The sequence below is a fragment of the Ochotona princeps genome, chromosome X, assembly GCF_030435755.1.
Source record: "Ochotona princeps isolate mOchPri1 chromosome X, mOchPri1.hap1, whole genome shotgun sequence".
Lineage (NCBI taxonomy): Eukaryota > Metazoa > Chordata > Mammalia > Lagomorpha > Ochotonidae > Ochotona > Ochotona princeps.
The window spans coordinates 42,380,304-42,397,113 of NC_080865.1; the positions used below are offsets into that span (position 1 = coordinate 42,380,304).

Sequence of the window (16,810 nt, forward strand, 5' to 3'; positions counted from 1 at the left end):
TTACAGAAGCTGGCAAAATGTGGGTCTAGCGTCAAATGCAGCTGTGGGAGACAACACTGTGCTAGAAGAATCCATGTTAGGTATCAATTGTGTTGGCTAAGTTTTTTTTTTTTAAAGATTTATTCATTTTATTACAGCCAGATATACACAGAGGAGGAGAGACAGAGAGGAAGATCTTCCATCTGATGATTCACTCCCCAAGTGAGCGCAACGGGCCGGTACGCGCCAATCCGATGCCGGGAACCTGGAACCTTTTCCGGGTCTCCCATGCGGGTGCAGGGTCCCAATGCATTGGGCCGTCCTCGACTGCTTTCCCAGGCCACAAGCAGCGAGCTGGATGGGAAGTGGAGCTGCCGGGATTAGAACCGGCGCCCATATGGGATCCCGGGGCTTTTAAGGTGAGGACTTTAGCCGCTAGGCCACGCCGCCGGGCCCATGTTGGCTAAGTTTTAAAAAGGTTTTCATCAGATGTGAGGATACAATGTAGTATGCATCTCTACTTCCAGACTAAAGCTGGACTCCCCATGAAGCTGTCTACTCTATCTTGACAACAGGATGCTGGACTCTCTGCCATTGTCCTTGCCCGCAAAGATGGACATGTGACTGTTTATGAAGAACTATACCACAGGGGAACTTGGGGTGGGCAAGGAGGAAACTGGGACAGGTTTGGAGGGAAATCCCAGGGCCTTTGGCACTGTATCATGAAATGATAATAATAATAATAAAAGAAGTAGAAAAAAAAAGGTTTTCATTTTTCTTCCATTATATTTGAAAGTTGGGTGGAAAGAGACAAGTTGATAGCTAGAGAGAGACTGTCTGTCACACCCTGAATTCATGCATCAGCCAGGGCTGGGCCAGGCAACAGCCAGGAGCCGAGAGTTCAACTCAGTTCTCCCACATGGACGGCAGGAACTTGAGTTCTCGAGCCATCACCTCTGCCTCCTCAGGGTATGATCAGCAGGAAGCGGAACCAGAAGCAGCGCTGGGACTTGAACCCAGTAACTCAGACATGCGATGATATGCGTCAAACACCTTATCCCCAAAGTTATTTTTGATACAGTATAGTATTTATATTTTTAATGTTTATATTTTTCTGGATATCATAAAAGTTCAAATTCTTAAAATGCAGATACAGAAAATGCTGCCACCAAAGGACAGTCATGATGTAATGCTTTCACTGAAGATAAGGGCATCAGTTACGGAAAACACTGAGAGAAAAGTCTGGGAGCAAGGGGAATAGAGGTTACAGAGTCCACCTGACTCTGCTTGAGACCTACTGGCTAAACAGCTACTGCAGTGGACACTAACTGTCCCCACCCTGTTTTGCACTTTCTTCTTTAAAGATTTACTTATTTTTATTGGATAGTCAGATATACAGAGAGGAAGATTTTCCGTCCGATGGTTTGCTCCCAAGTGACCACAATGGCTGGAGCTCAGCCGATCCGAAGCCAGGAGCCAGGAACTTCTTCCAGGTCTCCCACGCTGGTGCAGGGTCCCAAGGCTTTGGGCTGTCCTCGACTGCTTTCCCAGGCCACAAGCAGGGAGCTGGATGGGAAGTGGAGCTGCCGGGATGAGAACCGGCACCCATATGGGATCCCGGCGCGTGCAAGGCGAGGACTTTAACCACTATGCTATCGTGCCAGGCCCTATTTTGTACTTTCAAACTATCGCTGACAGTTCACAAAAGATTATTCAATCCTCTCAAAGAAACAAAACATCTCAAATTTATTTATGTGATTTTATTTTCTCCCTTCAACCATAATAATATGATAGCCAAATTTTGTCTTAACTGGTGGATCTGTGAACACAGGCTTATCCATTCCACTTACAGGCAAGGCAAATGCTGCTTCTTGAAATGGTCCCACCATGGACCCTCTGGTCATCCAACCCAAGTCACCCTGAAAAGACCAAAAAAGACAGGTGATATCAAGTGACCCTGAAGAGGGAGCAGTTTTGTAGCTTGAATTTCCTAGTGTGAATGCTAGGGCTATATCTATTGAATCCCTTGGGCTGCATCGGAGGCTCACCCTAACCTGACCACACCAGCACTCACAGTACTGCCGGACTCTGAGGTTAGCTGTGCGAGTCTGCCCGTGCCTAGGTTGAGACACATGTGACTGTCATGCCACTCTTCACAAGTGGGACATTCCTGCTTTTAAGAAGTTTAAGCCAAAATGTGGCTAAAATCAATGGCAGAACACAAACAATTCTTGTGTTTACTCTGAAGATGGCAGCAAATTTGAAATAACAGCAACATACCCCTTGCCTGGCTTTATCTTCGCTATATTGGGCAGCCACTTCACTGAATTTCATTCCAGATTTCAACTTTTCCATGGCTTCCATAATCTTGCCATGCTTTTCACACAGGATGTGTCTGACCTGTGGGAAGGAAGGATGCACATATAACACGGATGCTTCCTCAGTTTAGCAGTTACATCCTGATTACCCGATGAGTAATGAAACACGTGAGCTTGCGGCAATGGAACTCCTGGAAGCATGCCCAGCTAGGTGCTGGTGACAAAGCCATTTCCCTTGCCAAGACAGCAACTCAGCACCTGATGCAGATTATGAATAGGCCCCTGGCTGCAGGAAGGTCCCATATTTTAGCATGCTTCTCAATGGTAGCAGGACGGGGAAACATGAGGATGGCTAAGACCCTGGTTTTTTTTTTTTTAATTAATCAAATTTTTATTGCAAAGTCAGATACACAGAGAGCAGGAGAGACAGAGAGGAACATCTTCCGTCTGCTGATTCACTCCCCAAGTGACCACAATGGCCAGAGCTGTGCTGATCTGAAGCCAGGAGCCAGATCCTCTTCCGGGTCTCCCACGCGGGTGCAGGGTCCCAAGGCTTTGGGCCGTCCTCCAATGCTTTCCCAGGCCACAAGCAGAGAGCTGGATGGGAAGTGGAGCTGTCGGGATTAGAACCGGCGCCATATGGGATCCCGGGGCGTTCAAGGTGAGGACTTTAGCCGCTAGGATACTGCACTGGGCCCGAAAACCTGAGTTTTTAATCAAATACCAACTCTGCTGCAAGATCACAATATGCTGTAGGCCTGTAAGTGTTGCTCCATTTGTGCACTGAGATAATAATAGTACATATGTGCTCTTCAACAGTTTTAAAACTCGAGATACTGCAGCAAGAGCTCTTTTTAAAGATTTATTTTTATTGGAAAGTCAGAGGAAGAGAGACAGAAAGATCTTTCATCCGCTGGTTCACTCCCCAAGAAGCTGCAATGGCTGGAGTTGAACCAATCCGAAGCCAGGAGCCAGAAGCCTCTTCCGGGTCTCCCACATGGGTGCAGGATGCCAAGGCTTTGAGCTGTCCTCAACTGCTTTCCCAGGCTACAGGCAGGGAGCTGTGTGGGAAGCGGGGCTGCTGGGATTAGAACCAGCGCCCCTATGGGATCCTGGCACATGGGCAAAGCAAGGACTTTAACCACTAGGCTACCGTGCAGCACCCCCCACCCACTCTTTTTTTTTTTTTTTAAAGATTTATTTATTTTTGGGCCGGGTACAGTACACTAGCGGCTAAAGTCTTCACCTTGCACGTGCTAGGATCCCATATGGACGCCGGCTCTCATTCCCATCCAGCTCCCTGCTTGTGGCCTTTGAAAGTAGTTGAGGACAGCCCAAAGCCTTGGGACCCTGCACCTGCGCGGGAGACCCAGAAGAGCTCCTGGCTCCTGGCTTCAGATCAGTGCAGCGCCGGCCATTGTGGTCCCTTGGGGAGTGAATCAACAGATGGAAGATGTTCCTCTCTGTATATCTGACTTTCCAATTAAAAAAATAAAATATTTAAATAAATCTTCAAAGATTTATTTTATTTTTTTTAATTGGAAAGTCAGATTTACAGAGAGAAGGAGAAATGGAGAGAAACATCTTCCTTCTGCTGGGTTTGCTCCCCAAGCAGCCACAATGGTTGGAGTTGAGCTGAAGGGAAGTGGAGCAGCTGGGACAGAAACCAGCACCTATATGGGATTCTGGCGCATGCAAGGTGAGGACTTAAGCCACTAGGCTACCACGACAGGCCCCAGCAAGTGCTATTTCATCACAGCAGGGATGATATGAGTATTTCCAATAGGAAACATTTCTTACCAGTCTCCTAACATATATAGAGCCTCCCTAAGACACAACACTGTGAAAAAGGATCATGTTAAATATTCAGAATCCTTAACCCCAGTAAAGGATTCAGATGTGATCTATATTTACATTCAGAAATTTTTTCATAAGAACACTATAGGGTCCAGTGCGATGGCTCAATGGCTAAATCCTCACTTTACAAGCTCCAGGATCCCATATGTGCACTGGTTTGTGTCCTGGCTGCTCCACTTTCCATCCAGCTCCCTCCGTGTGACCTGGGAAAAGACCCTGCACCTGTGTGGGAGACCTGGAAGAAGCTTCTGGCTCCTGGCTTCGGATTGGCTCAGCTCCAGCCCTTGTGGCCATTTGGAGAGTGAACCAGTGGATGGAAAATCTCTCTGTCTCTCCTTCTCTCTACAAATCTGATCTGCCTTTCCAATAGTGGAAATGACGGAGTAGTGGACAGTTAGCCCAGGCCCACATACAGGATATGGCAGCCCATTTGGGCCTTCAGAAGACGTCTGTTACCACAGCAGAGGAAGGAGAACAGGACAGATTGGACAACTACCCCAGCCCAGTGATGACAGCAAATATCTGGGCGAATGGAGATTCTAAGGTGGACTATGATAGCAGTGGACATCGAAAGTGTTCCCTCATTCTTGGACTGGTGAGACTAACAATATTTCAGAACTATCAAAATCGTCTGAGCAGGATCCTCAGAGCGTATGCCACGTTAGGACTCTGGGTCAGTCTTGGGTGGCTAAGCTGTTCCCCATCCCTGGGTACTGGGGCAGCTGGGAGGCTGAGTGTGGCTTCTCTCCTTCTCTCTCCCCTTTCCCCAGACAGAGGAAGAAGAAATGGAAAACTTGGAAACAACGATCACAGCCGCGATTCCCTGACTCCCGATCCTTCCCACCCCAAGCTACCAGGTAAGCATCATCTATAATAAAAATTTTTTAAAATTATAAAATAAAAAAGGAAAAAAACAGAATGCTAAAGATGATCTTAAAGATGATCTTTAGGGCCCGGCGGCGTGGCCTAGCGGCTTAAAGTCCTCGCCTTGAACGCGCCGGGATCCCATATGGGTGCCTGTTCTAATCCTGGCAGCTCCACTTCCCATCCAGCTCCCTGCTTGTGGCCTGGGAAAGCAGTCGAGGACGGCCCAAAGATTTGGGACCCTGTACCCACATGTGAGACCTGGAGGAGGTTCCTGGTTCCCGGCATCGGATCGGTGCAGCACCGGCCTGTTGCGGCTCACTTGGGGAGTGAATCATCGGACGGAAGATGTTCCTCTGTGTCTCTCCTCCTCTCTGTATATCTGACTTTGTAATCAAATAAATAAATCTTTAAACCCATTTCTCATTCAAACAGTATCAGTTGATACATTGGGGTAGGGACTAAAGATGTCATTAGAGACAAACAACCAAGGTTGTCTTTAAGGGTTAACTGCTGGAATTGAGGGTGGGGGAGAGCATTCTTGGTCCAGGGGAGTAACTTCCTGACTAGAGGAGCGACACAAGAGGTATGAACATATCGAAGGAAAGGAATGTGCCCCCCACTGTCCAGGAAAGGGGGATGAAGAATATCCAGTTATACCTATGGAGAATAGCAATGGCTCGTTTGGCTTTCATGCAGCCTGGTCAGAACAGCTGCTGCTTTTTTTTTTTTTAAATAAAGATTTATTTATTTATTTATTTAGGAAAGGCAGATTTAGAGAGAGAAGGAGAGACAGAAACAAAGATATTCCATTTGCTGCTTCACTCTCCCAGTGGCCAGAATGGCTGGAGCTGAGCTGACCCAAAGCCAGGAACCAGGAGCCCCCTTCAGGTCTCCTCCGACTTGGGTGCAGGGTCCCAAGGCTTTCGGCAATCCTTGACTGCTTTCCCAGGCCACAAGCAGCTGGGACACCCACTGGTATCCATATAGGATGATGGCACTACAGGACAGAGGATTACCCATTTGAGCCATCACGCCAGGCCCTAGAACAGTTGCTATACTGCGTCCCTCTTTCTGCTTCCACACTCACAAGGCAACCTTCTGATTCAATGACTAGGAAAGCACATTCAGCATTCATACTTGTAGAAGGAGATACTGGCTCCTTTACAAATGAACAAACAAGTGGCCTGATTTGGACTGTGTGACAGCAAGTTTATAGTACCCATGAGGCTTGCAAGTGTTACTGGCCAATATGCAACTGTATATTTGCATCTTGGAAGAGAGCCAAGCTACAGAAAAAGCTTGGGTGTGGTAAGCAGCTGAAGCTGTGGGAGCTGATGAGATCACCCAGGGAGGCTCTGCAGAATGTGAAGAGGAAGGAAGGCTAACAACAGCCTTGGAGAAGATCCATGGTTCAGCAGCATCAAGGAAAACAGCTCCAAAAGCAGCATAAAAAGGAAAGGTCAAGCAGGGAGGACAGAAGGGGCAACAGAAACCCAGAGAGGAGAAAGTTTCAAGGAGGACATGGTCCACAGGGCAAAGGGCTGCAGGGAGAGCAGATAAGGAATGCACTAAGTTTAGCAACGACTAATGTCCTTGGCAAAAGGAGTTTCAGGAAAGTGCTAAGTGTGGAGTCCAGAGCATAGGAGGCCGACTGAAGAAGCAACGCAGAGTGGGAAGGGAACGTGTCATGCGGGACCACTCGCTTGACTCATTTGCTTCCAAAAAGGAGATGGGCTCTGGCAGAGAAAAAAAAAAATCACACACACACACACATGTATTTAAAGATCTCTGAATGTATTTTCAGAATGAAGATACTGTAAAGAGGGAAAGGTTAAAGATAAAGCAGAGATAGGAGGGCAGAGAAAATTCAAGGACCAAAGTCGTATTTAGCACACTGGAAAACTAGCCTTAAAGAAGGAAAGGTGATGAGGGAGGTATGATCAGATTAATCTAAGGCATTTTTTGTTTGTTTTAAACGTTTATTTATTTGAAAGTTTTGGAGAGACAGACGTACACAGAGAGAGAGAGACCCACTGGTTCACTCCCCAGATGGCAGCAATGGCCAGGGATGGGTTGTACCAAAGCCAGGAGCTAAAAGCTTCCTCTGGGTTTTCTCACATGGGTGCAGAAGCCCAAGCACTTAGGTCATTGTCTACTGTCCTTCCCAGGTAATTCCCAGGGCACTGGATTAGAAGTGGAGCAGCTAGGACATGAACCGGTGCCCATATGCGATGCCTGCACTGCAGGCAGTGGCTTTATACACTATGCGACAGCACTGGCCCCTAAAGCAATTTCTTAATGTCATTAGACCATCTAAATCTTTTCTTTTTTAAAAGATTTATTCATTTTCATCAGGAAGGCAGATTTACAGAGTTGACACAGAGAGAAAGATCTTCCATCCACTGGCTCACTGCCCAAATTGCTGCAACAGCTAGGGCTGAGCAGATAGGAAGCCAGGAGCCAGGAGCTTCTTCCAGATCTCCCATGCAGGTGCACAGTTCCAAGGCTTTGGGCTGTTCTCTACTACTTTCCCAGGCCACAAGCAGGAAGTTCCATGGGAAGTGGAGCATCTGGGATACAAAGCAATGACCATATGGAATCATGGTGCTTGTAAGGGAGGATTAACCAACGCAGCCATCATACCAGGCCCAGACCATCCAATTCTTAAAAAAACAAAATATTTGGAAACAGTAAAAATATTCCACAGTCACCAGGACCTTAACATTCGCTAGGCACTGTGTTAGGGGCTTCATGTGCATGATGTCACTAAGTCTTCACACCAACCTTGTTAGGACTAGATCAGTGCTTTTCAATCCTGGCAGCATATTGAAATCACCCCCAGAGCTTCTAAGAAAAGACTTGAATATAGTATAGTACAATAAAATAAATGCCAGGATCCAGGTTCAACTCCCAGAGGGTCCGTTGCAGTTGGGGCTGGCGTGGAAGCAGAGGCATTTCTGCAGAGCTGCCCGGGGGAATCTGACGTCCACCCAGGGCTGAGAACCACTGGAAAAGATCCTCCTCTAACTGAGTGAAGGTGGGCGGCAGATGGCATGAGGCAAATGGCCAAGGGCTGCTGAGCAGGGCTGAGGGGCTACTTAGCTTAAGGCCAGGCCATGGCGGCCTCAGTCTCAATGGCTGTATGCCTCTCCAGGAGGGCCCTGCAGGGCTGTGTTTCGGTAGGAGGAAAGTGAACCGCTGGGTTGATTCTGCTTTTTAGTTTGGCAGGTGGATGCAGGCAGGTGATGGAAAGGCAAAAGAGCCAGAATTCAATCCAGTGCTCAAGTCGTCACATCTAGTTGACAGGAAATAGAGGGGAGAGGAAAAGAAACACAAAGTGCCTCCGGTGTGTGAGGCTGAGGGAGGCAGGAAGCCGAGAGGAAGGAGGAAAGCTGTGATGAGAGGCAGCACAGTTCATAGTGACCCAAGCACAGGGGCTGGGCACTGGGCTGAGGTCTGAAGCGTAATGGCAGCCTGGGAAGGAGCTGGCAGCCCAAGAGGGCGGAAGGCCTCGGGTTCTCCATCTGCCAGGGCCTTCAAGAATGCTGCAAACCAAGCCAGCTGCACTTCAGCGGCTAAATGGTTAAACCTCCAATGGCACTCCCACTCAGGAAACACTGCTCAGCAACACAAAGGAACAAAGTATTGTTAAAGGTAACTTGGAACACAGTCTCCAGAGAACTATGCTGAGTGAAAAAAAAAAAAAAAAAGAAAAAGGCTAATTCCAGAAGGCTATTCCCCATGATTCAACAGTGCTGGCATGTAAGATTACACTCTTCCAATGCAACTCCCAGCTAATGCACCCGGGAAGGCAGTGGGGGCCCACGTACTTGGTCCCTGCCAGCCACGTGGGAGATTCCCACGGAGCCCAGCTTCAGCTGTTACAGGCATTTGGGGAGTGAACTTGCAGATGAAGGATGGATGGATGTGTGTGTGTGTGTGTCTGCCTTTCAAATATATAAATGAAATCTCATAAAAGGAGGCAGAGCTAGGAGCAGGAGGGAAGGTGTGCAGTTATAGGATAGGCGGGATCCTGACTATATTCATCAGTACCCCGGCAGTCCTACCATGCCACACCTTTTTTTAAAAAGATTTATTTTTATTGGAAAGTCAGACAGAGAGAGAAGAGAGAGGGGAAGATCTTGCATCCGTTGAATCACCCCCAAGTGGTCGCAATGACTGCAGCTGAGCTGACCCGAAGCCAGGAGACTACTCCGGGTCTCCTACGTGGGTGCAGGGCTCCAAGACTTTGGCCTGTCCTCGACTGCTTTCCCAGGCCACAAGCAGGGAGCTGGATGGGAAGTGGAGCTGCCGGGATTAGAACCAGTACCCACATGGGATCCTGGCATGTTCAAGGCAAAGAGTTTAGCCACTAGGCTACTGCGCAGGGCCCTGTGCCACATTTTTTTTAAAGATGTTACCACTGGGGGCAAAATCGGTAAAGGCACAACGTGCTACTTCTCACAACTGCACAAGAATCTGCAATTATTTCAAATTAAACTTAATGAAAGACTTAACCCTTACCTACTTTCCCACCTAGTTCCACGCCACTCCTCTGCACACACTTCATGGACGGCCACAATGAACTTACTTTTTTCAGAAAGTCAAGATATTGTTTTTATATATTTATTTTATTTTTATTTGAAAGCCAGACCTACAGAGAGAAAGAGAGAGACGCAGAGAGAGAGAAAGAGAAAACAAACTTGCATCTGCTGGTTCACTTCCCAAATGGCTACAACAGCCAGGGCTGAGCCGATCAGGAGCCAGGAGCCTCCTCCAGGTCTTTCACAGGGGTGCAGGAGGCCAACACTTTGAACCGTCCTCCACTGCTCTCCCAGGCTATGAGTGGGCAACTTGATTGGAAATGGAGCATCTGGGACACGATCCAGCACTAAGTGCCACAGTGGGAGGCTTAGTGCACTACACCACTACCCTAGCCCCAAGTTTTTGAAAGCCATACACAGTATAGGAGTTTCTCAGGGTAGGTGATTTTAAAAGCAACTTATAAGGCAAAATTTTCATACAGCCAAAAATATCCTAGAACATGTCTTAGCAGAGATCAATATTATCAGTTCTCATCAAACGCCCCCCCAAAAGCCAAATAACCTCATCACCCAGATGGTAATGATGACCCCTTTGGCGGTCAGATATCAAGTAGCCGGGTTGTACCTAGGGGTCAAGTTTGTTTAAAAACTATTTATTTTCACTTAATTTCAAAGCAGAGATGGACAGAGAATTTCTACCTGCTGGTTCACTTGCCAAAGGCTCACTGTAATGAGGGATGGGCCAAGCCAAAGCCAGGCGCCGAGGATTCAGTCTGGGTCTCCCACACAGAGAGCAGACACCCACGCACGTGAGCCACGGCCTGCCGCCGCTCAGGGTGTGCATTCGCACAAGCTGGCTAGAAGCGGCGGAGCTAGTACTTGAACCACACAAGCAGCATGTGGCCACTTCACTGCTGTACTGCATGCGGTACCAGAGAACCACGTTTTATGAGAGCTTAACTTTGGACATCAGAATTCCACTTGACTTGTCGGATGCTGATTTAAGTATGGAGGCCAACTGCTGAAAAGCAGATTCATGTCCCTCGGGGGCACAAGTTCGCGAGCAGGACCACCTCACCAATTGCATTTTCTTTTTCTCCTCTTGCCCTGTCTGCACATGGCTGAACGCAGACGAAGCAATCACACTGCCACACTGCCACAGCAGTTAACTTCCTTTAACGAATCCCAGCCACCTAGACGATGGTAACAGGGACCATGTCTTACTCGGTGTTTTTGTTATGCTTAGTTTCCAAAGGGTAACACACTGGCACCAAGACAGATGCCACTAAATCCTACATGAACTAAGGAATCCAAGAATAGGCTCTCATATCCCGACTGAAATACAGAAATTATCTTGCCACATAGTACTAGGGGGTAGTTCTGATTGAGGATTAAATTTTTACACAGCAGACGTTTTGCTGGGATTAGGTTAAAGACTTCAAGTAATTAGTCGCTTATTGTCTCTCGCCTTCATTTTCCAGATCAAGGCTATGGCTTATGGCTTACTAGCAGGGAGCTTTCTATCTTTTTGTTTGTTTTTTAAAAATTCATTCATTTTTTTATTGGAAAGTCAGATTTACAGAGAGAAGGAGAGACAGAAAGATCTTCCATCCACTGGTTCACTCTCCAAGTTGCCCAACGGCCGGAGCTGAGCTGATCCAAAGCCAGGTGGCAGGAGCCAGGCACTAAAATAAATCTTAAAAAAAAATGTATTTAGATCCTCCTAGTACGTGAATCAGTCATTTCTCAGGAAAAAAAAGTATTTTATGAAACCAAGAACTTAGATAATTGCTAAAAGACACCTGTGCTAAATGAGCAAGTAAGGGTAGAAACTTTCCTTAGAAAGCCGCCTGCTGGGCCTGGTATGGTAGCCTAGTGGCTAAAGTCCTCGCCTTGAACCTGCCGGGATCCCATATGGGCGCCGGTTCTAATCCTGGCAGCTCCACTTCCCATCCAGCTCCCTGCTTGTGGCCTGGCAAAGCAGTTGAGGACGGCCCAAAGCCTTGAGACCCTGCACCTGTGTGGGAGACCTGGAGGAGGTTCCTGGCTCCTGGCTTCGGATCGACTCAGCTCTGGCCGTTGCGGCCACTTGAGTAGCGGACCAGCAGATGGAAGATCTTTCTGTCTCTTCTCTCTGTAAATCTGACTTTCCAGTAAAAGTCAATAAATATTGAAAATATGATTTATTTATTTGAAAGACAGGGCAGGTACAGGGGCCCAAGCAGTTTGCACATCCTGTGCTGCCTCCTCAGACACATCAACAGAGAGCCGGTTCAGAGGCGGAGCAGCTGGGACACAAACTGGCACCCATACAGGATGCCGTGGCACCAGCACCCAACTTAATCTACTTTATGGAACAATAATTTATGACAATATCCTGGATTTCTAAGAAAAGAATTGAGAAAATATCTCAAAGGAATCACTTCTCATGAGACTGGTCTATATTTCCTAACATCGTGTTGTTGTGATTTTTTTTCTATGAGTGCGAAGGTTACCCCTAAGAATGAGGTAAGCTGGGAGCTAAAAGGGAACTGCAACTCACCTTCACCGCATTGCCACCACCTTTGGGACCTTGAGCCTTCTTGTCTGCGTTGTCACTCCCCGAAGCTGCTCCTCCTGGAGAGAAGAGGCAACGGGCACTCATTTCGACTGTGCCCTGACATTTACAGAAGAGTCCAACACACGAGCTGGTGCTTTCCTCATGGCACCAAGCTTCTGAAGCACCTTCTGCCACTTTACCACATCAAGCTGAATGAACCTGAGACTTAACTCCATTAAACAGGATATCCATGCCTGACAGAAACCCGTCCTGGGAATCACACACAGAGAGATAAGCATACTAATGGGTAAACAAGAGCCCTCTGGCTCCAATTTCAAATCCAGTCTTCCAAGGGCACGACCTTTGCTCTTGTCAGATTTCTCATATGTTCTAAATTATGTATTCAATCTTTCACAATTCCGCTAAGTAAAATATTTGGAGAACACAGCCTAAATAAAATTTTCCACTGCCTATATTGGCCTGAAGAACACACTCACAACCAAATTCCTCGACGCTACTCCATTGCTGACTGATGTTTTCCTAAGAAATGTCACTGATATTCAGATTAATAATCACTGGCAACATTTGCTAGGATCAAATTATATTAACCCTGTTGCCAATGGCTACAGACTTATTATTAGACATTCCGAAGAACTGTAACTGGATTAAGTGTCCAGTTCACCACCCATTTCCTACAAAACTATTCCACTGTGAGTCTTCAGTCTTGGTCAGGTTCTCAGCTCTGAGGCTAATCCTTTCACTTTTTTCATTCCCTCTCCCTTCACCCTACTCCAGACCTTAGCACTCCTCCAAAAACATTATGGAATCCCAGCTCCTCAGTCTGAGAAAAGCAGCTCTTTACCACTCGAGGCCACTACACACGATCTCTTTAACTCCATCCTGTTTCCCCTCCTGCTTCCAATTTTCATAATCACTCCTTTGTCTCTTTATGAATCATGAGGTGCCCTTCTCAAAGGCCAACCGCTCCCCCATAGTCCCAGTCCTCACTTTCTCCTATATCGCACTCCTCTGCATCTTCACCTCTCTACTGGATCCTTCAACTCAACCTTGCGAAGGTTCCCCATGAAGAAGACACTTAACAAAATAAAACTTCCTTTTAATTGCCTTTCTTCTATCATCCTACTTCCATTATTTTGTCATTAAAACCATATAGGTTGGGTCTGGCGTGGTAGCCTAGTGGCTAGGGTCCTTGCCTTGCACACGCTGTGATCCCACGGGGGCACCAGTTCGTATCCCGGCAGCCCTGCTTCCCATCCAGCTCCCTGCTTGTGGCCTGGGAAAGCAGTCGAGGACGGCCCAAAGCCTTGGGACCCTGCACCCACGTGGGAGATCTAGAAGTTCCTGACTGAGCACCGGCCGTGGCAGTTACTTGGGGGAGTGAATCTCTGGATGGAGGATCTTCCTCTCTGTCTCTCCTCCTCTCTGTATACCTGACTTTCCAATAAAAATAAATAAATCTTTAAAAATAATCTTATAGGGCTGTACATACTGATTGTCCCCAACTTTAGCCCTTCCCTGACAGTCCCTGGTCCCTGCAATCTGGCTCCGGCCTTTCTCGCTCTGCTGCCGAAGGCCACCTCTCATTCCCAAATCTAACAGTATTGTTTCCAGTCCTCATTTTAAAAAAAAGATTTATTTATTTATTGGAAAGGTGGATATACAGAGAGGAGGAGAGACAGACAGCAAAATCTTCTGTCCAATGGTTCACTCCCAAGTGACCGCAACGGCTGGAGCTGAGCCAATCCAAAGCCAGGAGCCAGGAACTTCTCTCTGGGTCTCCCACGCAGGTGCAGGGTCCCAAAGCTTTGGGCCATCCTCAACTGCTTTCCCAGGTCACAAGCAGGGAGCTGGATGGGAAGCAGGGCTGCTAGGATTAGAACCGGCACCCATTGGGGATCCCGGTGCATGCAAGTCAAGGACTTTAACCACTATGCTATCGTGCCGGGCCCCCAGTCCTCATTTAATTGAGCCACTTTGCTGTGCTTGATAGGCCATACCCACTTTTTCCCAAACTTACTGGTCTCTCCAGGTTCTGGGCCATCAGTCCATTGCACAATCACTGTTTTTTCTCCCAAAATCACTACCTTAATTCTGGCCACCCCCTCTCTCTCACCAGGACCACTGCAACAATCTCCTTTCAGAGCTTCCTGATTTTTAAGCAAAAGTCATACGGAGCTATTTCAAAATTTGTAGAAAACAAGCATTTTTAAAAAATCGAAATGAATGCAGTTTTCTCATAGTAAAAAATTTTAGTGACCTTTCTGAGATCTCTCCTACAGCATTTTTCATGATTTGGCCTTAGTTTCTGCTTTGAATTTTTATCCTAGCAAACCTGTACGTGGTTTGTGGATTATCAGCCCCACGGTTTTGGCTGCTGGGAATGCTTTGCTCATCTTGGTCTGCCCAACTCGCCTGTAGCAGTCTTCCCTTCTCTGCTAGGGTTACGTGAAGCACTTCAGTTTCCACGTTTCATACAAGTGTCTCAACATTGCATTTATTATGTTTTTCATAATCACTATACTTGTCTTCCTCGCTACGTCTGTAAGATCTGGGTCTTACTTTCAAATCCCCAGAACTAAGCACTGTGCCTAACACATACATTTCTGCTACGTAGATGAATCTTTCCCATGCACTGGGCACATCATTCTGTAAGCAATAAGGGGTATCTTGACAACATAACCAATGTGGATTTTTTTTATGAAAGTCACTTTTACAGCTCTAATAACCTAGAAATGGCAGCCCCAACTCTCGCCTCCAAGGAACTACTCCTTAGTACTGTTTACTATCCAGCACTGCTTCCGAAAGGATTCCTACAGCTCCGCCAGCCTTCCTCCCACCCCTCGCCCTTCACGCCTTTATCTTTTCTATCCCTCACAAGAGAAGACCCAGACAAACTCAGTGCCGCTCAATGGGGACACTGGTCACTCAGTGCCACCGTCTCGGCCTCCGGGAGTCTTTTGTTTCCTCCCTTATCACCCCCTCCCATTCTCCCTGATTTCTCTGACAGCTCTACCTTTCCCCCCTTTTCCGGAACCACTTTTTCCTTTGGGCGGCATCTTGGACGCTTGCTTGTACGCTCAACCACCGGTAGTCGCACAAAGCTCCGTCAGGCCCCCACGGACATGCCGTAAGCAGTGCCTGCACGCGGCATCGCAATTGACCGTTTTCATCGCGGCTCCGGAAGCAGGCACGGCTTGGGGCAGACTCTCGGCTTGGGGCCTTTGCCTCTCGGACCAATGGGGCTGAAGATGTCTGACCAATAAGAAGAGTGGGGTCTTGGTAAAGGCACATAGCTAAGCTTCGTTGTGACCAAACCCCGCCTCTGCGCTTTTTTGTTTCTTCGTTCACTCGAGGTTATTTGCACCAGCACTCCTGCTCCCTCCTCCCCTGGCCATTTCCTCCACGCATGCGCAATAGGAGCCGGGGCGGGAGCGGGGCGGGGGTGCTTTGCAGTTCCCTGACGGGTTTGGCCAATCCCGTAGGGCCACCAGACAAAGGGAAAATAGGAAGAGCCATGGTAACGGCCCCCCTCTGCCGTCCCCTCCTGCACACAGGCCTGTTTTCCCTGCAGCTTTTTAGGTTTTTAATCTTATTTGCAGCTTTAGCTGATTGAACTCAAAAGGTCGCTTTTTTTTTTTCGTAAATCGTATCCCCCCCCTTCACCCCTGCCCACCCCACCCTTTGCGGAAAGCAGTCATGCAGAATCACTGAAAACCATCTAAATGTACCTCATTAGGCGACTGCTTAAATAAGTACTGTTTCAAGCACACAAATAGATGTTATGCCCTGTTTGTGTACAGATAGAGAAATATCTTCAAGAAGGTTACAGACCAACATTGAGAATGTGATTCTTTTTTTTAACGTATGTGCATTATACTATATAATCATATAAAAAAGACTATACTGCAAAATGTGACCAGTGGCCCTCATACATGTACATGCTCATTTATGTTTCTGTGAAATTTCCAAAGTGTCTATACTGATGCAGCATCATGTAGTTAGAAGCATGGATTTTGGAGCCAGATTGCCTGGTCTCCAATGCCTGCCCCACCATATTGTCTGCTATTTCCGCTACCTTGAGAAAATTACCTCACTTCTCAATGACTCAGTTTCATCATTTGTGAACTGGAGCTGATGATTATAGTACATACTTACAGAGTGTTAAGAGAATTAAGTTCATACTTACAAAGCTCATAAAATAATAGCGATGTTCATAGTATTAGCCCAAGACAAATAATTTTTTGTTAATATTTATCTTAGTGCCAGAGAATGAGTGAGAGAGAAAATGCTCTTATTGCTGGCTATCTTCTCAATGCCTCCAATGGTTGGTGTTGGGCCAGGCTGAAGCCATGAGCCAGTAACTCAGTCTGGGTCTCCCACATAAGTGCCTGGGCCCACATACTTAAGCCATCACCTGCTGCCTCCCAGCGCATTCATTAGCAGGAAGCTGAAATGGACAGTGGCGACAAGACTGAAAGGCAGGCACTCTAGTACCAGACTCAGCTGTTGCAGCCTCTTGTTAACTATTAGGCCGAATGCCTGCTCTAAGATGAATGATTTTTGAATTTGTTTCCACAGTCTTTTTCCTTTCATCCTCAATCTCTCTCACCAAAACCAATAATTTCTCTATCATGTCAGGACTGTCTCTCCCCTCCAGGTCAGAGTTGTCCCAGCTTGATGCTGTC

The 16,810-nt window shown here is 47.2% G+C and overlaps 1 protein-coding gene across 1 annotated transcript; it reads right to left on the reverse strand.

Annotated features, from left to right (window-relative positions):
• Positions 1-1,701: 1,701 nt before the first annotated feature.
• Positions 1,702-15,305, reverse strand: PIN4 (peptidylprolyl cis/trans isomerase, NIMA-interacting 4). Its single transcript, XM_004592755.3, has 4 exons — positions 15,139-15,305; positions 12,108-12,181; positions 2,260-2,379; positions 1,702-1,898 (listed from the first exon to the last, which is right to left on the reverse strand). The coding sequence occupies exons 1-4, from the start codon at positions 15,179-15,181 to the stop codon at positions 1,740-1,742; spliced, it is 396 nt and encodes a 131-aa protein (XP_004592812.1). The 5' UTR covers positions 15,182-15,305; the 3' UTR covers positions 1,702-1,739.
• Positions 15,306-16,810: the final 1,505 nt, after the last annotated feature.